At 44.5% G+C, this 26,101-nt stretch overlaps 1 protein-coding gene across 4 annotated transcripts in view; it reads right to left on the reverse strand.

Annotated features, from left to right (window-relative positions):
• LOC117268669 (myosin-10) overlaps nucleotides 1-26,101 on the reverse strand; it is a 101,644-nt gene that overhangs the window by 68,296 nt on the left and 7,247 nt on the right. For all 4 annotated transcript variants that reach the window (XM_078161240.1, XM_033645306.2, XM_078161239.1 and 1 more), the window contains exon 3: nucleotides 16,404-16,560. In XM_078161240.1, the coding sequence (XP_078017366.1) occupies nucleotides 16,404-16,560 (157 nt within the window). The remainder of the gene's footprint in view (nucleotides 1-16,403; nucleotides 16,561-26,101) is intronic.

Here is a 26,101-nt window from a genome sequence, read left to right on the forward strand (position 1 = left end):
CCAAGTCGACAGGCGGCCGTCGACCAACGTCGGGCCGTCGGTGAGCATCTGTCGCCCTAGTTTTTGTGGTGTGTCCCGCACCGTTGACACTTTGGCGGAGCTTGTTGGTGAGAGAGATCACTCTGATTGGCTGTTCAGGTTTTATTTCCTCGCCCCTGTAGCGAGTGAATCTGCCTGTAGTGAAACCGGGGCTAACCGGTGCTTCCTCCTCAGGCTCCACTTCACTCAGCTGCCCCACAGACCTGCTGCTTCTTCACACTTTAACCTGAATAACAAACCAGAGCTAGCTGGGAACGGTTAGCGGAGCGTTAGCCACAGCATGACCAGAGGAAAGCACAGCCAGTTAGCCTCTGCTAGCTTCCCAGCTAGCCCCGGCTCTCCGTTTGAATCCAACTGGAGAGCCAGGGCTAGCTGTGAGGCTAGCGGAGCGTTAGCAGCAGCATGAACGGAGGGAAGCACAGCCAGTTAGCCTCCGCTAGCCCCGGCTCTCCGTTTGGATCCAACTGGAGCACCAAGCCCTGGTTTGTTATTCAGGTTAAAGTGGGAAGAAGCAGCGGGTTTATCGGGCAGCTGAGTGAAGTGGAGCCTGCGGAGGAAACACTGGGACCATCTGGATGTAATAGTCCGTGGAGGTGCTGTAGTGCTCGGCTGCACAGATAGGAAACCCCTCAGCTGACAGGATGTGCGCTCTCTCACGCAGGCGCAGAGCGTACGTGCCACTTGGCCGTCGGATGTAGTCCGTGTAGTGTGTTCAAATGCAACTGACACAGGGCGACGTGAGGCGGCGTAGATGACGCAACAGTTGGCTTTTGTCGTCGCTAGTTCTTTGATGTCGGTTTGGTGTGTCCGCACCTTAATAGTGGGACAGGATCAGCAAAGAGACAAAGAAAAGAGTTGACTGAAGACCAATAAAAAAGGTGACAGGGACAGTAATAGCGCACAGGCAAAACACGAATCAACTATTCAACAGATGGAGAAAATTGCAGGATTTGAAAGGATTCATAACTGATCCTGAACTGTCCCTCTTCCTCCAGAACAAGTTTTCATAATATAGTTATGAAATACACTGCATCTCTCCTCCACTTGCTTTCAAATCAAATGCACCTTAGCTAGATCAAGATCTTTACGACATGAGGCAGTGGTGCTCATAGAAGCAGTACTGCTTTTGTCCACAGGGGCCGCCAAAATCCACACACAATAAAACGTCCTTGTAGTTCCTTTAAAGCTGTTAAACAGTATATTTACGAACAGTGTCGCACACATCTGGAAGTTCTTGCATGTTAAATTCAGCGTCTCAGCTCCGTGTCCTGTGGGGGCTTGTGTTTGGCTTGTAAGGCTTGTGTTATACAGTCTGAGCTGGGCTCCACAGAGAGCATTCAGACAGGCTTTTGGAGTCTTTCCCTTTTCAAGTCCCACAAAGCACATTTTTCAAATGCTTCTGACGCAGGGGTGAAATGAGAAAAGTATGGGAGGGAAAAACAGGGGTATCGGGATAGATGGAGTGATAGGAAGAAAAAGGAGGTGTAGAGGACCAGGACCCACGTGTTTCTCATGGAGAGGTGCTGGGCTGGTGTGGTAAACATTCTTGGGATAATTAGAAGACTCTTTGAAATTTAATATGTCTATTCCCTCGAATTAACTGTCTGTTGCCCTGAAGATATGTGTCAGCTATATGGCAGCATAGCATAGGCAACATATGAGTGTTGACGGTGGAACTGAAATCCACGGCTCAACTTCCCAGCCGAGAGAAACTGAGCGGGACTGTAACATCTGGTGTGGGCGGGAGGGAGACAGTTTAATGCAGTTTAAATAGTTGAACTATTTGTAGCCTGTGTTTGCTGCAGACGGAGAGAAGACAGAGAGCAAGAGGCGGCGAACAGACCACATACAAACACACGGAGAACAGAGAGACATGACAACAGTGAGACGTAATCTACCTTTTGGTTCACTGAGCACAGCGGTCAAGCCAGACAATGTACCAGCAGCTTCAAAACACAAAAACACACAGACGCACTCGTGTTCTCATTTCCCACAATAGCGAAGAGGTGTGGGCTCTATTCTCTGCTTCTGACACACTCTGTCACTATTCAGACCATTGTTCGCTCGCCTTGCTAAACAAACTTTAATCACATTCCAGTCAGAAACTCATCAGCAATAATTACTCCAGATAAATGTATTCTGTTGTCTTTCAGTATCTGACCTATCACCATACAGAAAAACATTTCTACCAGAGTGGTAGTTATTATCTCTGTGGTTCATCTTCGTTCAACACAGTTTTTGAAAAAAGATCGAGCAACTGAGAAATTCAGGATTTTGTCAAAAGACCAAAGGTAGTGAAATAAGTTGTCTCTCTTCCTACATGTGAGTCACGTCAATATTTTACTTCTCCTGCACAGGGTGTGATGAAGCAGCAAAAATGAAGCCAACGCAGAAGTGCCAAAAACCTGCCTGATATCAGACAGAATTTCCATCTTCAGTCCGACACTGCGACCACTTTCTTCTGGTTTACATTGAATGCCACTTATATAAAAAACACTTGCTGCGCCTTTTTATTGTTGCCAGGCAACCACCCCATCATGTCCTTACATTAACCTTCCCATGTAATCAATCTACCATTTTTCGCCCCAGTAATTATTATCTAGTTTCCAAATATACCACATAGCACACGATATATGTCTGGGGCAGCTGTGGCTCAGAGAGCGGCTCCTCCAGTCTGCATGTCTAAGTATCCTTGAGCAAGATACTGAACCCCAAACTGCACCCGATGATGCTTTCATTGGTGTGTGAGTGTGTTAAAAACTGAGTAGCAGGTGGCACCTTGTATGAATGTGTGTGTGAATGGGTGAAAAAGCGCTTTGAGTGGTCAGATAAAAAAACAGGTCCATTTACCATCCATATATTTTGGGCGGGGCAACACGATGGTTTGAGTTGAAGGTGTGAGAAAGAATAGTATCAGTAACATTGTTAACACTGTGCTACATTACAGAGAAATACAAAACCGTACTAATGAACCTTCATTAATATAGGCCTATATTTTATCTCCAAGTGCACGTCACACACTGAGCGAGCCGCCGGTTAATGACGCTGTGGGCTAATGGGCACGTAGCTACTTCCATGTTTCAGATGATACGTCATGTTTGTAGTCGACCAATGAAGATGAGTTTACATATCACCTTGGGTTCGTCCTTCACCTTCTCAAAATGATCCCACACTTTGGATTTCCTGCCCGACATGTTATTAACTAGCCTGTGGAATAACCGCAGGTACCAGCCCTGGAAATTAACCTGACAAGGACACTTCCTGTGTCTGTCCTTTCAAATTAAAGTCACACATGGTCCAGTCATGTAGGTTTGGATTTATTTTGACAAGCCACAGCTTCTAATAGAGTTTCATGTTTGTTTGTTTTCGCTCCAACTAAGTGACCAATGAAATCTTGTCCACTAATGAACTTTCTGGTCGACTGAAGGTTGGTCGACTATTAGGGGGCAGCCCTAGTGTTTTCAGTTAATGGAATTTAATTTTCAATGGTTTGGTTGCCTAAAAAAAGTCTTATTCAACATTTGGTCACATTAAAAGTCTCTCTAAGGAGCCTGTTTTTCCACTAGCCAAAATTACCATCAGCATTATCACAGTTAACCATAGACTGTAAATACATCATGCTAACCAAGCTAGCAGCTAGCATTAGGGTTAGCTCCACCCTCTCATTGAAATATAGCCACTTCTGGCTCCGCAATCCAAGATGGCGATGGCCACAATGCAAAACTGGAGGCTTCGAAACAGTACACCAACCAATGGGTGACGTCACTTTAGTTGTCTTCATTATTTTATATTGCCTGCTATGACCCAGAGTGAGTGCCTGTGTGCAGCACAAAACTGAACTGTACAGTTTGTGGGCCCAAAGAGGATTTGTGCACATTAAGTTATGAACATTTTAAATGAGATATATATTTGTTTCAGGTGTCTTCCAAAATACAACGAGAGCACAAAATAAAGAGAAAGTAGCAGGACTCTAGTTTTCTGCTTTTTATCACTTTGGCCTGGAAACAACTCCTACGAAGCACCACGGACCATTTCCAGATTGCCTGCTGCTGTCACACCTCATCATGTCCATCCAGCCTCTATGCCTATTACTGTCAACAAGGATTACCTGCTAAAGGTCCCACTGAAATATAATAAACATTATCACTGCTGCTAAACGGTCAGTGGTGGATTTTCTCTGGCTGGAGTTATCCCTTAAATACGCCCAAGACAGTGAATATCTTCTACTGCATGTTGCACTATTAGTCTCACACATGCACAGTTTTGTTTATGCTAACAGAGAATATGTGCTGCACAACAGCACGCTTACCAAGAGTGTAAAATTAGCTCTGTGCTGTTGGGTGTTGCCTCTGGGCCAGTGAAAGGGGAGAGAGAGCAGTTGCGGGAGATATGGCAGAAAGTATTTGGCAATGTAATCGATTGCAGATGGCAAGCCGTCGGGTGGCTTGTTTGGTCCACAGTGGTTCTTTGTGATGGCTAGGCCTGCCATAATCCAACAGGACAAGGCTGTTTTTCGGGTGTATGCCTGCGTGTTTATGCTGGCACCTCTAATATCACGGAGCTAAGCTCTGCAGCCCCACAGGAATCCAGACACACAAGGGGGAGCGGGGTTTCAGTCACAGAGGGGAAACTGTATCAGTGGGGCTGTGTATGACTGCATCTGATGGATTCAGAGGGAGAATATAAAATAATACACTCGAGTGAAAAATGGGAAAAGGAATAAACAGTTACAAGAGTGTTTATGACTTATACAAGTGAAACAAGGTCACTGCAGCAGCCACGGGTAAAGAGGAGACGATGTAAAACTGCTGTGAGAGTAAAAAAGGTTTATGATTTGCCATGTTGGATAATCGGCACTTAATAAATATACAAACGTCATCAGCAGCTCATTAAAAAGAGTGACGGTGTGTATCAAGCAACCAGTCAGTGTGACGCACAGCTGTGCAGCTAGCTGCTTTCCTCCCTGGCCTGCAGTGGGCTGGAACGCTACGGGTGTCAGTGAGAGGGCATTGACAGCATCGGCCAGGTAACCCTATCTTCCTGGCTGAGGCTCCCGGTATCGATGCTATGTGTCTCTCATGACAACACTATCCAAGAACGAGGGCAATACATGACAGGGACTCTACTCTAAATTATCTCACCACAACCTCTCAGTCATACTCCTGTCTCTGGCACTATGGGTCAGGACCTGGCATCATGGCAGCTGAGAGCATAGGGCTATTAAGGGGCCGTACACACGCCACATTTTTTGTGCCCTCGAAGTCATTGTTTCTGATGTACCCACATGGACTTGAGTCCACACACAAATAGATTATCTTACATATAGGTGGACTGTGGCTCACCTGGACACTCAGAACCTTCACCTTTATGGGTTAAAATAAAACAATACTCTCACAATGACTGATGCAAAAGAGGTGTGTGAGAGCGATTTAGTCTTTATGACTGCGATTTCAGGCAACCTTCTGAAATCCATCAACCTGTCATATCTAAAAAATGTGTTAATGGAGGACATAGAGGAAACTTTCCATGAACAGTCACATACATATGCATGAATACATGACACACAACAGCTTTCCCGATCATCGGTCTGTCCAGGTTAGGTAGGAAAAGTGTACACGTGGGGAGGAACGTAACCATAAATCCGAGGTGATGTATGAGCCCCAAACAGAAATATGATTTTATCCTGTATGAACTCCACAGCTGTCTGCCATTAAGGATGCATCTGCCTGTGTGTGTGTGTGTGTGTTAAGACAGAGTGCGTTTGCAGTGCACTTATGCAATCATGTTGTTTAAACAGGCTTCCCCATTTGTCTATAAGTCATCTCTCGAACATGTAACCAGTACACAGGCCTTTTGAAGAGCAGGAAAAAAGTCCCTGGTACACACACACATGCACACACACTTGCACACACACACACTCCTTACTCCCGCTGACCCTCCACACCTGTCTTGTCACTCAGGCCCTGGGTGTGCCCTCCACCAGCCTCCCTCTGCAGTGCTCACTGCCCCAACAAGAGGCCTCATTTCCCAGGGACGAGCTCTGTAGCTCCAGGCCTCCCTGTCTGCACCCACACGCACACACACACACACACACACACACACACACACACACACACACACCCACACACACAGCACCCTGGTCCCAGCCCCCTTCAGACTGCACAAAGCCCCCATTGTGAGGCACAATGCTGGCCGCCCCCTCTGCCTTTCCCCTGTACCCTCTGCTCTGTTTCCCCCATAACTCTGTCCCTTCTGCCCCCTCTTGCTTCTGCCTGACTCCCTCGTTCTTGGCTTTTCCGTCTCTCCTCTCTACTCTCTCCTCTTTATTCTTAAATCTCCACCACCAATCCTGTTGATCGTGTCTGTAGGGGTCTGCTCTCTTTTATCCTAGCTTAGCCCTTTCCCCCCACTATCCCCTTCAATATTAAGGCCTTCAACATTCCCTCTTCTCTCCCAGCATGGCCCTCCCTCTTGTCTCTGTGCTCCAAAACATTTTCCACCTCTCCGACTGTTGTGTTACCTTCCTACCCCTTCTCTGCTCTGCAGACATTTCATATCTAAGAGTATCTGTAGTTCATGTGAGGCAGGAGTCGTGATTGTTACTATATATCTCTGCCGGGCCGTTTATGTCATCTGAGGTTAGTTTTTAACAACATTCTGCTAATTTACAACCATTTAACTACTGTGGGCACATTTGTCTGCTCTGTGATAGTTTATCTGACAGTGCTTGTCTCTTAAAAATAAAATAAGGTTAGTGAAATACCTCCCAGCGCTGCAGGATTGCCTCCATCTCTCCACAAGTGAAGATGATTTTTTTAAAGGGTTAAATACAGGCCATTAAGGACTGTATAGTCTGAGGATGCTTCAATCAATCAGCCAGTATTCGTTCTAAAAAGTTTGATTGGTGGTCTCTATAAAGGCCGGTCAGATGAGTATCGTTAAATGATGTCCACACCAGATGAAGCACCTTCATGTTACTGTGCAGGGCTCCAGACTGCGACCAAATGGTTGCATTTTGTGACCATTTTAGGAGTCAGTGCGGGTATTTTTTACCCTTGAAATCCAGAGTTCTCGCAAGAGCACAATTTGAATTTGCTCAGCGAGTCACTCTGGCAATCAGTAATGATGCTCATTACCCATGCCGTCGGAGCCGAGCTGCACCAATCACATCGGTGTATCTGATATAGGCGGGCCAGAGGCGAGCTAAACAGATGACGACAGCACTGCGACGACGAAGTCCGGAATCAGTCAGTAAACATTGCAAGATGGCTACAGATGAACACCAGTTGTTTGAAACGGCTTTGGCCGCTACAATGAACGAGTTAGACTTGGCTTTTTCTCTAAAAGAGGAACAGAAGACGGCGCTCGAATCTTTCCTTTGCAAGAAGGACGTTTTTGCTGTTTTGCCGACCGGATACAGCAAGAGTCTAATCTACCAGTTAGCTCCGCTGGTAGCTAAGCTCTGGATACATCACCCCGTGTATTGTTCTGATTGGTCGTAGTGTTATCCAATTGCGTGCAGTGATATTTTCAAATGCATGCTTGGTGCCGCCCCTCGAGTTGGGCCATTTGCATTACTCATAGCCAGACCCTAAATCTTTCTAGATTTGGGTCTGGGTATTTTTTACAACTACTTGCTCATGTGCGACCCACAAATTTGTTTTAAAACGAGGGAGCAAGTCCGCCAGCGTAGGCCAACGTGCGAGAGGAGGAAAGTCCGGGAGTGAGTGGTTAGTTAACAGCGAGGATCACGTCATCTACACTCATCAGTAGGATCGTTCGAGATGAACTGTACCTCGCCTGGACAACAGACGAGAGCAGGGGACGGTGACAACAAGCTGTGGTCAAGACGAACAGTTTCCCGGCAGTTTGCAGCAGCCTTCAGTCCGTACAGGAAGTCACAGAAACACTAAGATATGATTTCAATTTATTAAAATATTGTCAGACTTATATACAAGTTTGTTCTCAGTCTCCAATTGTTTTAATTATGATAGATTAATTTATTAAAACCACATAACTGTGTCAACACAAAACGTTTCAGTAGAACTATATAACTAGTATGAATCAAAAAGCCTACACTGAGCAGCCAGTGACATGACAGTGCTGACCAGTTAAAGGTGCCGGTGTACTGAGGGGAAGCCAGCCAGCACACACTGCAGTAATCAAGGCCAAATGTGGCTCCTCTTCCTGGTCACTGTTGTGCCTGTGTGAGTACACTGATTTCAGTTTGGTGTGCCGTATATCACCAGGCTCTGTGTCTCTCTCTCTGCAGCTTCCAGACCATCTCTCAGGCCCCATTTTCACCTGGTATTTTATGTAAGTGTGTGGTCAGACTGTTTAGATTGCGTTTAAATTCCTGGCTGAGATCCCCCTCACAATGTGCACACGACCACCTCCAGATGTGCACTGGCTGCTGCGCCAAACACAATGCCCTCTGTGTGCATTTACATTTTGCATCAACATGCATTTTTCTTTACTCAGATAAGATGTGCAGATACAGACTGCATGTTGATGCCAGGTGTAAATGGGGTATTAAGCACAAATAAGCAATGCTGCAACATCAACATGCTGATGAGGGATCGGGTTCATGCTTTATATCCGAGACATACAGAAGTCTCTGTTTTCTGTGTATGAATGCTGTGTATGAACGTTGACTTACAGGTGACCCCAAATAGTTTAACAATTCAGTTCAATCTCACAGTTGAATTATCGCAGTTGCAGGAAACTGGTCATGAAACAAAGGAATTTTTCATGGTGGGAATATGGGGGTGCTGAATGTCTGATCTTACATAGACTTGCTTGGTTTCTCACAATAAATGATGATTTAACTTAATCTGGTGCAAATGTGGATGAATGACCCAAATGACTTAGGCTCAGTTTTCTGTCAAATTCAGCAGAGGGAGGCACGTGGAAACAGCAGCTCGCTTCTCTCTTTCCCAGATCAAACCAAAGATTTGTCACCTGTTTCTACAGCCAATCAGCTTGTAGTGAAGTCCATTGGTCAAGTGAAAATGACCGCAGACGGCGTGTTGGCTTGCTGCAGCAGGTGCTCCGTCCCCACCAAGCCCTCTGTTTCTGCCCACACTGCGTGCCAGAGTCGGGCGTTGGGTCGGTGCTGCTGCTCGCTGTGTGTGCTGAGGGGTAATTTATATTTTTGTGGCGTATTGATTATGAATACAGTCCATCTGATGCTGCTTTTGTTTCTGTTTTTCCCCATTTCATCACTACCACAAATGCAGCTGTAGCCAGTATCTCACTATCACTATCCTCACTCAGATTTTAAGAAGCTACAAATTATATTCAGCCACAAAATAAGTCTGAAAAGCTGCAAATCAGAAACGGAAGTACGGGGAGTTGTTGCATAGAGATGATTCATCATCTCATCTTGTTACATTGGTGTGAACCAGCAGGTTTTCAGAACGCTGCAAGTAGTAGCTGGTTACAACTCTTCTCGTCACTAATCTTTGGTCTGATGGGCATAAGAGGAAGTCAAAGTCCTGTTTACAACCACAGCAAGGCAACAGAAACCGAACTAAGAGACGATTTCTATCAGTCACCAATCTCCTCTGCTCTCTTTTAGTGCTTCAGACAGTGGCACTGCCACACCTACAAACACACACTTACAAATGCACCCTCGACAGCGCTGGATAGAATACATCCTATAATGAATGAAATTGTTTTATTAGGTGTTTCAACTCTTTTGTCCTTGTGGAAAAAAAGGGGAACTAATGTTGGGAACGAGACTATGGATCATCTCTCTCACACACCTGAAATGTGCAGCTCTTAAGTATCAATGGCAGAACATTCTGCTATCCACACCCCTCTGTGGGAAATAAGAGGTTTTTCTTTCTCTTTGTTCAGACATCTCCAAACATGTTGTGCCTACAGTGCCATCTGTGTTGCTCCATAACATTGACCATGGGGTGGAGTTGCAGCACTGGCTCTAATCTAAAGAAATCCCACTGCTGTATGCGCTTTTCCGATCTATCTTTGCCAAGCTGCAAACCAGATTCTGTCAATTAAATGTTTCCCTTCTTGTTGGAAAAGTGGACACACATGCATGCGTGCATGTTTAACATGCTTGAAGAGAGGTTGGCAACTACAGTATACAGTGCATGTGGTATGTGCAGAGCTATCTGTGACATCCACATCAGAAAATAATGACCTGCTCTGTTAAGGCCCTGTGGTTTCTCGAGTGAGCTGAGATACAGTAACACTACTTACTGTACAGTGCCACCAGAGTGTAAATCTGCCTCGTCTGAGAAACAGCAGCATGAGCCAGAAACAAAAAGACCAAATAATGAGATGAAATAAATGAATGAAAACTGCTAAACGCACAAGCACAAATGCATACACACAGACGCAGGGGATCTGGAGACCTGCCAGAAACTGAGCCTTCTGGTCTGACTAGTTGAGGAGTGAAATAAGAGAAAATGGGGACACAACGTTGTCAGTTAAACAGAGGCCTAACCATGGCAACCCTGGCTGTATCCTGACGTGGAGGAGTGATGTGAAGGTGGACATTCCACACACTTGTCCTCCTGTGTTGCCTGATCAAAGGAGGAGGAGGAAGGAACAAAGCAAACTGAGCCACCGCAAAGCTTCCAGCAGGGCTGTGGTTTGTATTTTTCATGTTAAGTGAAAGGCGACCAAAATGCCTTCAAGGACGTGGGGAATTTTCCTCTTCAGTGTCTTCCAAGCCAGAACATTCTGGTTGAAAGAAAGAAAGGAGAAGACTGAGCAAACTAGTAAGTAAAGCAAAGAAAGGGGTGGAAATGAGAGAGGCCAGCTGCTCCAGTCACTGTGAGAAGAAAGAAGGCAATTATAAAACGGTAGGAGATCCTAAATAGTTAGCAATAGCTTTTGGAGCATTAAAAGACGCAGCTTTTCTCCCCCTGAACAGGACATTAGCCACACTAAGCAGACTGAAGGAGATTCAGTCAATAACACACACAAAAGTCTCTCATTGCTGCTGCGTAAAATCCTGTCACTCACAAAGTGACGCTCCTATTTGAGATCCCGGGGTAGGGTTATTTCAGTCGCACACACAGATACACACACACAGGTATCCATGGCGACGCACCCCTGCACAGGACCCCAGTGGTGGGTAACGCGCTGCTCCTCGGACGACTGTGACAACCCGACGATGACTCAGCTTTGTAGAATTTAGCACAGCATGGTATGGAAAGCTGGGGCAGTGATGACCTCATTCCGCTGGCTGCTCTGCCCCGGCCCCGTGTAAAGGAACAGCAGTCCCAAAGAATGAACGCCACCGCCACCGACGACAGGGAAAAGGGGGTCAGGGAGAAGAATGGTGGCACATGAGAGGTGTGCCATATCCAGACAAACATCTTGCATAGTGATAAGAGAATGGGAGGAATGTGTGTGTGTGTGTGTGTGTGTGTGTGTGTGTGATTCTTTGTGTGTTTGTGGCTCTGAGTGAAGTTAAATTTCTATGGTGAGTGCAACAAAAGAGACACAAACATGGGGAAATTAATAATTCAGGACAAAATGAGTGACTAATAAAAGTTTATGCAACATTTATCCCATACAATACCTATATGTCCTGGCTTGGCTTGGTTTGGTTTGGTTTGGTTTGGTTTGGCCTGTCCCCAATCTGGCAAGGATTTAAATCTCCATTACAACAGGGCTACCTGCTTGAAGATGTGTCTTTAACTGATGACAGTTTGTCCTGAGTGACGATGCACATTAAGGTCCAGACCAGACTGAAAGCCAATGCACTATATGTCATGTGGTCTGCACTCTGGCCCTGCTCAGCCCACGGCTTCAGTCAAAGTCTCAGCTGTGTGGAGAGACCCAGCCTGCTGAGCTCAGAGCCCAGAAAACAGCCTGAGTGCATGTAATGACAGGGAGACTGCAGCACATCAGTCAGACACACAAATCCTGGAGCTTTACAGCCGCAGCTGCAGAGGTCAACCAGACAATCACTGACGATGTCACATCAAGGCTGAAGTATGTTGGGACAAATAAAACTAGAATTACCGCCTTGTGGTTGTATGCTTCCATGAACCCATCAAGTAGTAGTTACTGTTTACATCCACGTCTGTGAAAACTTCCAACATCTTCGACCCAGCAGCACAAAAGATCTGTACAATCAGCTCAGGTTCAGTGTCACCAACTCAGTATCTGATCAAATGTCTCCCCTTCTGTTCCTGAGATATGACGTTGAGTGATGGCCAAAATAAGTGTCTTTGCAGAAAATTACGATGTCACAGAGAAGTTGACCTTTGACCTTTAGGATATTAAATGTCATCACGTCATCATTTTATCCTGTTCGAGATTTGTGTGAAACTATGTCATAATTAGTCTACAAATTCCTGAATTATTTCCAAAAACATGTTTTGTTAGGTCAACCTTTGACCTTCAACCACCAAATTCTAATCAGTTCATTCGTGGGTCTAAGGGCACGTTTGTGCCAAATTTGAGGAAATTCCTTCAAGGACTTCTTGAGATACCATCTTCATGAAATTAAATGGACGCAAGGTCAGACTGACCTTTGACCACCAAATTCAAATATATTCATTCTTGTGTCCAAAAGGAAGTCTGTGCCAAATATTGTGTTCACGAAATGAGACAGCTGCGCGGTCACAGTGACCTTCGACCACCAAATTCTAATTAGTTCATTCTTGTGTCCAAGTGGACATTTGAACCAAATTTGCCAAAAATTCCCTGAAGGACTTCTTGAGATATCATCTTCACAAAATGAGATGGACACAAGGTTACAGTGACCTATGACCACCAAATTCTAATTAGTTCATCCTTTACTCAAAGTGGATGTTTGTGCCAAATTTAAGGAAATTCCCTCAAGGACTTCTTGAGGTATCACATTCACAAAATGAGACTGACACAAGGTTACAGGTACCTTGACTATCAAATTCTGCTCAGTTCATCCTTGACTCAAAGTGGATGTTTGTGCCAAATTTAAGGGAATTCCCTAAAGGTGTTATTGAGATATCGCCTCCATGAAATGAGACAGATGCGAGGTCACAGTGACCCTTGAACACCAAATTCTAATGTGTTCATTCTTGTGTCCAAGTGGAAATGTGTGCCAAATATGAGGAAATTCCCTCAAGTACTTCTTGAGATATCATCTTCAAGAAATTAGACTGACACAAGGTCACAGTGACCTTGACTATCAAATTCTACTCAGTTCATCCTTGACTCAAGTTGGATGTTTGTGCCAAATTTGAAAAAATGAGATATGAGATATTGCATCCTCTAAATTAGACATATGTGAGGTCACAGTGACCTTTGAGATATCATCTTTATGAAATGAAATGGACACAGGGTCACAGTGACCTCTGACCACCAAATTCTTATCTGTTCATTCTTGTGTCCAAGTGGAAGTTTGTGCCAAATTAGAGGACATTAACTCAAGGACTTCTTGAGATTTCGTGTTCACGAAATGATAGTGACAAAAGGTCACAGTGACCTTGACCATCAAATTCTACTCAGTTCTTTCATGACTCAAAGTTGATGTTTTGTGCCAAATTTGGGAGAAAAAAAAACTCAGGGTGTTTTTTAAATATCACATTCATGAGAATGAGACAAATGACATCACAATGACCTTGACCTTTGACCACCAAAATGTAACTGGTTCATTAGTAAGTCCAAGTGGACATTTGTGCCAAATCTGAAGAAATTCCCTCAAGACGTTATTGACATATCACGTTCAAGAGAATGGGACAGATGGACTGGCGGACAACCCAAAAACATAACACCTCCAGCCACAGCTATCAGCGGCGCGGAGGCATAAATGCTATTTAAAGAATCCAACCTTTTAGATGTGAAACAACATTGGAGAGAAACAACAGGGTCACACTAATGCTGCTGTCTCCCAGTTTGACAGTGACGGCACACAGCACAGAGGCTAAGGCTGTCTAAACACTGATAGACTGTGATAAAGGTTCTGCTTATCACAGCGGTTCTTCTACATCACAGATTCAAAAACAATTAGTCAGACCCAAAGTGGGTCACAGTCCTGTTTCTTGTGGGTCTTTTGCAGACTAGTCGAAGCTTTAACACAAGTCCACCACCTCCTCTACAATATACTTTATCCCCTCGAGTGTTGTATGAACTGCAAACAAGCTACATTTGGGGGCACTGACCAGTTTGGCAGTGTGTATGTACAGGATGGAGACAACTCTGCAGCAGGTCCACTTAATAACAAACTGAAGACTGCCGCTGGGTGAACCTGCTTTCTCTCTTTGCTCCCTCATCTGTTTCTTGCTGTTTGCTTCACACTCTCTGTTTCTCTATAAATCCCTCTGTCACAGAGCATCAGCTCTCACAGGCCAGCCTCCAACCACCCACGCTATTAGGAGCTTATAGATCGCACCCTCGCCACCTGCAGCATGTAACTCTTATCTGAAACACAGAGAGAGGCTCTGCTGGCTGTATATGCTGATATTTTTGGAGGATCCAATTATATAGACCACCACGCTAAACGATAACAAATACACAAGGAAAAGTGTCGAGTAATTCAGACACAAATTGAAGGAAACAAAGCTTTTAAGAGTATCTCAGAGTTACACTGTGTGAAAACACAAAATAAGGATGTTTGGCTGCATCAATCTTTTTTTCTTAAATAATGATATCACTATGAATAAACCTTTGAGTGTCTAAATTTGAACTTGTGTGTTTGGAAACAAAAATTCAGTGGTATCAATTCATGGTTTGGAGAAATAACAGAAGACAGAGCCAGGACGTTACGTAAGTGTAGCGTACCACTCGCCAATAATATTGGAAACAAGCTTAGTATGAACAATGCAACTTAACACTTCAGTCCTAAATCCTTTGCCCGGTGTTTACAGTGTTGATGAATGTTGCTGAACGGCCTCATGTGACCATGCGATTACCATTAACAGCTGGTGATACGGCTGGAATACCTGAGTCTTCTGCTTGACCCCCGTCAATAACAGAGGACTTCTCAGACATGCCCACTGATGTCACATCCTCTCTGACCTTGTGACCTTTCACACACTTAACACACTTTCCTCAAACACTAATCTCCTGCGCTATGCAGCCCAACCCTGCACTGCCTGCAAGTGAGCTAAACTTCCTGCCAAATGAGCACGTGCTTCATATAAAACAACTGCCTCTGTTTATATGTACCTAATGATACCAGTCAAAATACCTTACCATAGCGTGACGTGCACCTGCCCAGAAATGTAACCACATGTCGTAGCGACGCAGACCTCCTGTCTGTCTCTGTAAGCTGAAACCATTTCCCTCAGTGGAAACAAAGCTTTGATTTACTTTAATTTCACAGATAAGAAACAATAAATTGTGAAGACAATAAAGCCTCTACTAAAATAGCATTTTAAGTCCTGTGTGTGATTTATCCTGGCTTCATATGAGCAGAGGAACAGTTCGCTAGCCACTAGGCTAACCTGCACAATGTAAAATGCCATAGGCTTGTGCTAATAACATTAGCATGTTGTATTTGTTTGGAAAACATGTTTAGTATAAGACAGTTGTTTTGTCGGTGAACCTTGTGAGTTGTAATGGAGCTGAATATTGTAACGTTACCTTTGTTAAATGTTGCTGTTGTCCCTGGTTTTATATGAGTAGAGGAAAAGATAGCTAGCTGCTAGGCTAACTTGCACAATGTAAAATGCCATAGGCTTGTGCTAATAACGTTAGCATTTTGTATTTGTTTGGAAAACGTGTTTAGTGTAAGACAGTTGTTTTGTCAGTGAACCTTGTGAGTTGTAATGGAGCTGAATTTTGTAACGTTACCTTTGTTAAATGTTGCTGTTGTCCCTGGCTTCATATGACTAGAGGAAAAGTTTGCTAGCTGCTAGGCTAATTTATACAATGTAAAATGCCATAGACTTGTGCTAATAATGTTAGCATGTTGTATTTGTGGGGAAAATGTGTCCAGACAAAGACAAGTGTTTGTCTGTGAATGCTGCGAGTTATAGTGAAGCTGATTTGTGTACTTGTGTTTGATATTGTCTCTATTAAGCCATGTTTAATGTGTGTTTAATGTGTGTTTTGAATCAACTAAACTTTACAGCACGTCAAAGAAACCTTGCTGCCAACTAGTGTTTTGGAGGTGTAACTGCAGAGTGACAGAGACACTGCATAAGTATGAATGCTCACAACGGCATGGGCTACGGCTACGCACCTAAACGGAACTGTTGTCACGATGTTTTTTTCTGTCAAGCTTATCCTGCCAAACAATAGTAACTAAAGGGGCGGGACTTAGAAAGGGCATTGTAAAACACAACAATTCACACCCTGGACAATCATCATGACGCATAAGATTTTGAGGACGAGTGTGAAGAGCTTTATAAAGACAAGATTAAAGGTCAGTCGAAAGAAACTGTCTGTCGTACCTTGAAGCATGCAGCGGTATGCCGACTCAGAGATGGCATAGATGTGTGGAGGCATCTCGTGCCTCTTCTTCCCTCTGTACATCTCAATGATGTTCTCTGAATAGATGGGCAGGTTCTTGTAGGGGTTGATGACCACACAGAACAGGCCAGAGTATGTCTGCAATTAAAAATGCAAAACAGACAAACATGGGAAGTTAATTAACAGTGAGGAAGAAAGACGGCAGCATCACAATCACTATATTCAAGAGATATAAAAACATGAACTACCATTGGTTGTTTTTCAAATCCTGCTGTAAACAGGCAAAATAAAGCCTCACTAGCCAGAACCTGAAGTTCTAAATCGGCCTCCCTGCTTCCTTTATACTAATATTAGATCAATACTACTATCATGGTAGATTCTGGAGAGCTATAGGCTGCATTACAGTGAAGTAAATGAACTCTACAGACTGTTCCAGCTGTTCTATAATTTGTCTTCACCCACTTAGTCATTTTATCCACATTACTGATGATTATTTGTCGAACATATTGTGTAAATACTTTGTGAAAGCACCAACAGTCAACCCTACAATTTTGTTGTAATATTGATATCGAGGTATTTGGTCAAAAATATGGTGCTATTTGTTTTTCTCCCTATCATTCAGCCCCAAAAGGAGCATGAAAGTTTCTGGCTGTTTAAATCATCGAGCCTGCATTCTATCAGTGCAGCAAGACCTGTCATTACCCACTTTTTGGGGGCTTACATCATCATTGCAGGCATGCAACACAGTGATAGATACAGAGCAGACTGAGAGAACTAAATGAAACACTGAGCAGACTCTTGTCTCTTGTGCGGCAACAAAAGAGCCCAGAGAGTCCTAATAAGAGTCTCCAAATCACTGCACCACACAACGTGAAGAAAGAGTGTATGAATATTATAATGACTCATGTTGCAGCAAATAGCTTTCGCTGCAAACGTTTAGCCTACTTTCTGACTCGTGGTGTTGCATTTGGCTGTGTAATTAGCCCGGAGATTTCTCCCCAGTGAGTGTGTGTGGTATGAACACTTCTCAGCTATGCTGTAGGCTGAAATCGACCAGGCAGCACGGCAGCCAGGAATGAGTGAGAGGCCCTGCTGGGGCCGTGGCTCTGTCTCATTCTGCAGATGCTATAGGGGCTTTGCATTCCCCCCTATAGACGACACAGAGAAAGAGCTGCTTACCAGTAGTATGACTTTCATCACTGGCATGTTAGGAAAGTAGAGATGGGCATTTGTGTGGGTGCAGGATTAGCCTAACCAGCAGCCCACTAGCAGTGCATACTTACCAAGCGTTAACTTTAACCACAATTACATGCATGTGAATACAAATATATTGACCTCAAATCTCAATGAAGATGGAAATACCCTTTTCTCAGCAAAATTAGCACATATATTTTTTTTGAACATAGGAAAACCTGCTATAAAGGGGCCATTGACTTCTTTACCACTGACAGAAGCAGTAGACAAGTATGCCTTTTTGTTATTATATGGTGTGTCATGTTGGTGTCACGAATACGCCAGAAAACACGGTTAGTAAACAGCAGAAACTCGCATAGAGCAAAGTAAAGATGTTACAATGCTTTCTTCTATTTTTATATCTGTTACTTATCTATTCTCCCTTTCAAACAGGGATAAACATATTGGCAGAACGTTTTTGGTTTAAGAAGAACAAGGCAGCCTTCCTCAACGGGAGGGGCTGTTGATGACTTGTAGGAGGAGCTGTTGATGACGCCGCACGTGCGACCCACTGGTGGTGGATAAAGAGGAAACAGCTGATAGCAGGAATTAGCGAGCAGCTAGTAGCAAGAGGGAAACACAAACCTGACAGACACTGTAAAGATGAGCAACTGGGGAGACAAGGAATTGCGCGCCCTCCTTGTCCTCGCAAACGAAGAGGCCATTAACCGTCAGATGACGGGGACGGTGAAGACCGGGTCGACTTACGAGAGAATCGCCGAAGGATTGACCAGCCGCGGCTTCCCTCCCACGTCACTGTTTATGTCACACGCTGAGCTACACGTTTTGTTACTTGCTCACGCCTCCCATTGCCCCGAAAAAGGCGCATTCTGTATAAACAAAAGTAGGTAGGCAGCATTTTGCTGCACTCTCCGATTTTGTTTTTATACTGCCAATGCTGAAAAAAGACTGATGGGGCTTTCCTGCAAATTTGCTCAACTCCTATTTAAGAAGGGCTACTGATACTCATTACCTGGAGAGGTTGGAAAAAGTTTCTTCCCTGTTCCAAAACCAAAATCAAACCCTGAAAATTGTAGGGTTAGCTAGCTAGCTACTGAAGATATAGCCTACTGAATGTATACACATGCAGTAAAGGGAAGCAGGGAAACTTTGCTGATATTGAACCAGCTGTGTGTCATCACAGTGTGCACAGATGAACATTGTTTGACTTCCTCCAGAGATCCCTGCCCGTCCGGGGCTGGAGGTCTGGGTGGTTGCAGCGAAACACAGTTCATCTGCACACACTGTGATGCCACACAGCTGGTTGAATATGAGCAAAGTTTCCCTTTATATTCATTGTCTTGTGTGGCGATCAGCAGTGATGTGGTGGTTCACTTTTACACTGTGATCTGTAGCCTATAGTTCGGCTTTAGCTTCTAACTATCTTTGTCTTTTTAACCTGTTGTTGCTGCTGAGTCAGTTTGACATCCTGGATATATCCTTCAAACACAGACTGTAGACCCCTCTGTCTGCTTCTCTCTGACATCACTCTTTCATTCTTTCATATTTCATATTTCTTCAGGGAGTGCAGTTAGTTACAGTGAGGTCTACATTAAATACAAAGCCAAATGTTAGTGGGTGTTGATGGGCTTTTGTCCAGTGGGAAAGGGGCTAAAGACGGTCATAACAGCACTGGTAAATTAGTAATAAATTAGTAATGGGAGTTACAAGGCAGTCAGAACTGTTTGACTAGAGGGAGGCCCAGGGGATCAGAGGCAGCAGGCTCCCTGCTGGCTTCAAGGTCAGAGTGACAGACATGTTTGTGTGTTCTGGTCCCCCTCTGGGACCATATGTACACTCTACAGTGACATTACTTTACAAGGAACGCTTGCATGACAAAGCAAAACAAACAAACAAAAAAAAAACAGGAGTAGAGAGACGGAAAATTAGAAGCATGATCTGTGAAATGTTTTGGGTCAAAGTTAAAATTCTATTCAGGAGTCGTCTCTTGCTTTGACTGCCAGCATGGCGCTCGGAGATCATAAAAAGCACATGTTCTCTACAGACTCCAGTCTGTAATGAAAGACTGAGCCTCTGTTTTAAAGGAGCTTTAAGTTTTAAGAGCTGTCTATTCTGTTATCCTCTGCTATTACTCCCTCTGCCAATAAATGGCATCATACCATAACACAGTGCAGCCAAAAACTGCAGATATAATTTTCAGAAAAACTGTGTCCTTCAGTGATCTTTTCATATCAAAGCATCAAAGATTGTGACATCTGCTTGATAATTAAAACTACATCCAAGGCCAAGTGAAGCGCTGTCCCACGAGTGACTCAGCAGCCACAGATTCACAAAGGGGCCCCACAGAGCAGACAGCATACTGTAGCTGTTACGTAACAGCTCAGGTAGGTACTCAGTCAGCAATGAGCAACTGATGCTGTGTACCGCTGATACAGAGGAAAAGCAGTAAGAAAGGTGGGGAAGGAGAGTGAGGCAGACAAAATAAGGAGTGCAGCAGTGATCCAGCTGACAGAGGTCCCTCAGGTCCAATCCAGCAGAGACGCAACAAACAAAACCATGTTTTCAGCCTTCCTGTAAACTGCTCCCAACCTGAGGGGAGGAGAGAGCTCAGAGAGAGAAACTTAACTCTCCACTCTCCTTTTCGAGGCTAATGAAAAATGTATCCCCCCCCATCTGGAAACTGGAGCTGCTAAAAATAGGGGGTGTGTTCTGTTCTCTGCACTGAGGCAGCTGGTGAGGCTGCGGAGAGATACCTGGAGTGTAGCCTCAACGTGGACTGGCCCAGGCAGCTAAAGGGTTCGAGGGGGCATTGTAATTTGCTGCGTCACGTCTTTTTGCGGAGCACTTAATGAGCAGTCTGCTCTTGAACCGAGCTGAAATGTTGCATCAGTGTTGGGTTTTATTTCTTTTCATTGCTTTGGAAACATAATCTGATCTCTAAAAATAACAACAGTGGTTCAATTTGACTGTGGCTTTTCTTTAAAGTCAAATTTAGAGGTCTGTTATTTATTAATCCCAGAATCTCTGTGACCAATCGATTAAAAATCCCTCAAAATCAAAAAGAAACATGGATTACTTGTCAGGCCTGTCACGATACCAACTTTCGTTGGACAATATATTGTCCCAGAAATACTTACTTACTTAATTTTTGTCATTTTTAGACCATTAATGCCACTGATATAATGATAATAGCTTAATAATGCAATTTTCATACAGCTAACTTTTAAGAATATTCAGACATTGGAATTGGAATATGAAAAAAATATTCAACATATATATAAAAAAGTAATAAATGCCTGTTAATCTTTACAAGAAAGTATAAAATAATAGTGCCTTTCTAGGAGTAGCCAAAACCCCCTAAGTTTGGGACTGTAAGCCAACTAAAACAAAACCAAGTGATGCCTCTCACAACTAAACGACAAGCTTAGCGAAGCTCTGGGACCACCACATTTAGCTCAAGATCCAGCCAGTGCGCTGCAGTCGGCTCCCAGGGATGGACGGCCTGTTTGCTGGTGGATTTATAGAATTGAGGATGAAGTTGTTGGAGGGTAAAACAACAAATGATGGTCGTTTTTGCTCATTGCCAGGAGTTGGCAAGCTAACAACTATCAGGACTGTTCCTCTGCCACAACAAAAGTGCAGCTGCAGGCTACCTGCAAGCTACACTGTGTCATTATTGAAGGGTTATTTTATTTTTTTGGACTCGTGCGAGTAGATGGAGTGCAGAGAGGGGAAAAAAAGGGAGAATTGCTGCATCCAAATCATAAAATGGTCAGGAAAACTCTCAGTTGGCTTAATTGTCAGTGACATTCTTTCATCAACAAAACAGGCAAAATCAAGCCCAGCATGATATCAAGGTCATGTCCACATTTAATTGTCATGAAAAGCCTGGTTGTTGGAGAGTAAAACTACAAATGGCAGACTTTTTTGCTCATTGCCAGGGGGTGGCAATCTAACAGCTATCAGGACTGTGTTCCACTCCAAAAGTGCAGCTGCAGGCTACCTGCAAGCTACACTGTGTCGTCATTGAATTGTTATTTTATTTTTCTTTGGACTTGCACAAGTAGACCAAGTGGAGAGGAAAAAAGGCAGAATCGCTGCACCCAAGTCTTAAAATAATTGGGAAAACCTTGCTGTTTATTCTTACATCGTTTTGGCTAAAATGTCAGTGATATTCGATAACATAATTATTGTGAAAAGCTGAGTTGTTGGACGGTAAAACAACAAATGACAGACTTTTTTTGCTTGTTGTCAGGAGTATCAGGACTGTGCCTCCTCCGCTACAAAAGTGCAGCTGCAGGCTATCTGCAAGCTGTCGTTTTTGAAGTTTATTTTTCTTTGGACTCATGAGAGTAGGTGGGGTGGAAAGACAAAGAAAGGGAGAATTGCTGCGCCGAAACCCTGCTGTTTATTCTGGCATCACGTTGGCTAAAATATCAGTGACATTTGGACACATAATAATCGTAAAAAGCCTGGTTGTTAGAGGGTAAAACTACAAACGCATAAACTACAAAACTTTTTTGCTTGTTGCCAGGGTGTGGCAAGTTAACAACTATCAGGACTGTGCCTCTGTACAGCTGTAGGCTACCTCCAAGCCACATCGGTCGTCTTTAAGGTTTTGTTTTATTTTTCTTTGTAATCTCGCAAGTAGACCAGGTGGAGAGGGAAAAAAGAGAATCGCTGTCCCCAAGTATTGAAATAATTGGGAAAACCCTGCTGCTTATTCTGGCATCATGTTGGTGAAAATGTCAGTGACATTCGATAACGTAATTATTGTGAAAAGCCGAGTTGTTGGAGGGTAAAGCTACAAATGACGGACTTCTTTTGCTCGTCATCAGGGGTTGGCAAGCTAACAACTATCAGGATTGTGCCTCTTACACTACAAAAGTGCAGCTGCAGGCTACTGGTAAGCTACACTGTGTCATTTTTGAAGTGTACTTTTCTTTGGACTCATGTGAGTAGGTGGGGTGGAGAGACAAAGAAAGGGAGAATTGCTGCGCCCAACCCTGCTGTTTATTCTGACATCATGTTGGCTAAGAGGCCAGTGACATTCTTGTGTAAACACACACACAGCAGCCTAAACACAACAGGCAATATCAAGGTCAGCAAAATGATAAAGGTCATGTCCATATATCGTGTGATAAGTGGATAATGTAATCACTGTGACAGGTCTAGTACTTGTTGCATGCTTGCTGTTGCAACGCTGCTGCTTCCCACCCAGGAATCATTGTGAGGGTCAATGCAGCATAAAGAACATTTACTCCTGCTGTTGCCAGCGAGCAGAGCACACTAACTCAACGCTGCACTGCCAAACCTACATGCCTGGCCCAGTCCAGGAAAGAGAAGGTGATATTTCCACTGTGAAATCAGATCCAGGGGAGGGGATACCGTGGCCTAGTAACAGCTGAGCAACACACAGGCAACAGCAGACACAACAGCCGACCCCATCTGCCACCTCTGATCAGTCAGGCAGCGTGCCTGCGTGGATAGGCCCTTCACTGCTGCAGAGGGCACTCTGGGGTGCAGAGGCAGCCTTGGTGCCATTGATCTGTGTGGAGGAGAGGAGACCTTGACCATTCCCTTGACAGTGCTTCGCTCCAGTGACTTCATAACAAAGCATGCAAATATTTCAGACTAGTCCTTTGAAATATGATCAATACACTGAGATGCACAGCAGGACGGCTTCTGCTTTTCTCCTGCTTTAAAAAGTTTTTGCTTGCTGAATTTTAGAGCAGGGTGGAAACTTATACTGCAGCTCATTAAAGTGCCGTATGAATGAGTGGGATTCTGTATTCATCACATATTTATGAATTCATGCTTGTGTTTGTCAAAATCACAATGACACAAAAAGCAAACAGGATGTCAAAGGTTATATCGGGATCCTGCACAAAGAGAGACCACATGTGGCTTTAAATCAAACATGTAAAAACTCTGTCTCCGTATGAGAATGAGCATGCACTTCTGTTTTCATGTGTTTTTCTGAGCTGCTGTGCCTGTTGCCCTGCAGCAGATCCAGCACTACAAACTAGAGCAAGTTTCGGGTAGGAAAATGGGACACGTTCGGCTTGCATGCATCTAGCATTTGAATCACAGAAATATTCAAAATGCCAAAAAGCAAGTTTGCATGAGGTCAAGATGCAAGAAGGAAAGACACAAAGTCTGTGTCATTATTGTCCAGGGCCAGTGAGGCAGGAGAGAGGAGAGAAGCAGAGGGAGTGTGGGAACGAGAGCAGAGTTGGTGACGATAGGACGGACACTGAGCAGCAAAGCTGAAGTGGGCGGCAGGAGACAGACAGACGGACGATCTTTTTGCCATGGAAGAATGCTGAGGCTTTCTGACAGCTGAGGCTTATCTAACGACACAAAGGCCTGCTTGTAGCCCCGCTAGTGTGGTGTAGCCGAGTGTGTAGCATTGCAGTCGGCCTGTGACTCACTACCTCACAGATAGCAAGCTGCTACAATAAATGAGTTGGCTCAACAGGCTGACTAACTTCACACGGATGGAGCTGTCAGATGGGCAAAGAGCCACAGAAAGAGCCAGTACAGGGTGGATGATTCACTCATAAACCAACGGCTTAAAAATGCAATGGTGGCCTTAAAGGGACAGTTCACCCCAAAATCAAAAATACATATTTTTACTCTTACCTATAGTGCTATTAATCAGTCTAGATTGTTTTGTTGTGAGTTGCAGAGTGTTGGAGATATCAGCCGTAGAGATGCCTGCAATCTCTCTATATATAATGGAACTAGATGGCACTCGGTTTGTAGTGCTCAAGGCGGCAAAAATTACATTTTAAATACTCAACATCAATGTCTCTTTTCAGAAATCATGGCCTGGTTACTCAAGATAATCCACAGACCTTGTTGTGAGCAGTTTCATGTGGGAACTATTATCTTTCTACTAGGGCTGCCCCCCAATAGTCGACCCAAAAGGTCATTAGTCGGCAAGATTTCATTGGTTGCTTAGTCGCAGAAAAAACAAACAAGCAAAAAAAACAAACAAATGTGAAACTCTATTAGGAGCTGCACCTTGTTAAAATAAATCCAAACCTATGTGACTGGACCATGTGGGAATGTAATTTGAAAGGACAGACACAGGAAGTGTCCACGCTCAGCAGTCAGACAGGAGTCAGGTTACAAACCAATCACAGCGGACAGATATCTTTCCCTTCTTCTGTAAATATTCAGTCTGATAAACATGGAAAAGTTGATCATGTTAAGGCCCTGACACACCAAGCTGATGGTCTGCCATCGACCAAAGTCAGGCCGTTGGTGAGCGTCTGTCGGCCTAGTTTTTGCAATGTGTCCCACACTGTCGGCACTTCGGCGTCGGCGGCTTTTCGGCCGATTGAGCATGTTGAATCGCTGGCGGAGCTTGTCGGTGAGAGAGATCACTCTGATTGGCTGTTCAGGTTTTATTTCCTCGCCCCTGTAGCGAGTGAATCTGCCTGTAGTGAAACCGGGGCTAACCGGTGCTTCCTCCTCAGGCTCCACTTCACTCAGCTGCCCCACAGACCTGCTGCTTCTTCACACTTTAACCTGAATAACAAACCGGAGCTAGCTGGGAGCGGCTAGCGGAGCATTAGCCGCAGCATGACCGGAGGGAAGCACAGCCAGTTAGCCTCCGCTAGTCTCTGAGCTAGCCCCGGCTCTCCGTTTGGATCCAACCGGAGCACCGAGCCCTGGTTTGTTATTCAGGTTAAAGTGGGAAGAAGCAGCGGGTTTATCGGGCAGCTGAGTGAAGTGGAGCCTGAGGAGGAAACACCGGGACCGTCTGGATGTAATAGTCCGTGGAGGTGCTGCGGTGCTCGGCTGCACAGATAGGAAACCCCTCAGCTGACAGGATGTACCACTCTGTCACTCCGCTCTCTCTCTCACGCAGGCGCAGAACGTACGTGCGACTTGACCATCGGATGTAGTCCGTGTAGTGTGTTCAAATGCAACTGACACAGGGCGACGTGAGGTGATGTAGACGACGCAACAGTTGGCTTTCGACGCCGCTAGTTCTTTGATGTCGGTTTGGTGTGTCTGCACCTTTAGTGCAGGGCTACCCAGAGCTTTACATCTGTCCCACAGATGATAGGCCTAAACACAGCTGCTGGAAGAAGATCAGCTCTGCACTCAGGATTTTAGGTAGACTTTATGATGCTTGTTACGCAACCCGCCGCTGTGCTGTTGAAAGCTGGCACAAAAAAGGCACAAAAGTGGCACCCAGCGCCCGACCTCGCGTTTTCCAGGCGGTTAAAGATGCAGCATGAGTACGGCCCTTAATGACAAAACATTAGAAAGGCGGTGAGAGAAGTGACAGACAGTGCGATGTGTATCTGTCTTATTTTAGGGGATGGAGAGCCCCTTTCATATCTGGAAGTGAGGTGGGTCATGGACACATTAGGTGAAACCAAACCTATAAGAAAGTAAAGATTTACATACAGCACTGGTGTGGACTGGCCTCATCTTTTAGCAGCTGCTGATCACACTATGATTC

Source organism: Epinephelus lanceolatus, chromosome 18 (assembly GCF_041903045.1).
Source record: "Epinephelus lanceolatus isolate andai-2023 chromosome 18, ASM4190304v1, whole genome shotgun sequence".
NCBI lineage: Eukaryota > Metazoa > Chordata > Actinopteri > Perciformes > Serranidae > Epinephelus > Epinephelus lanceolatus.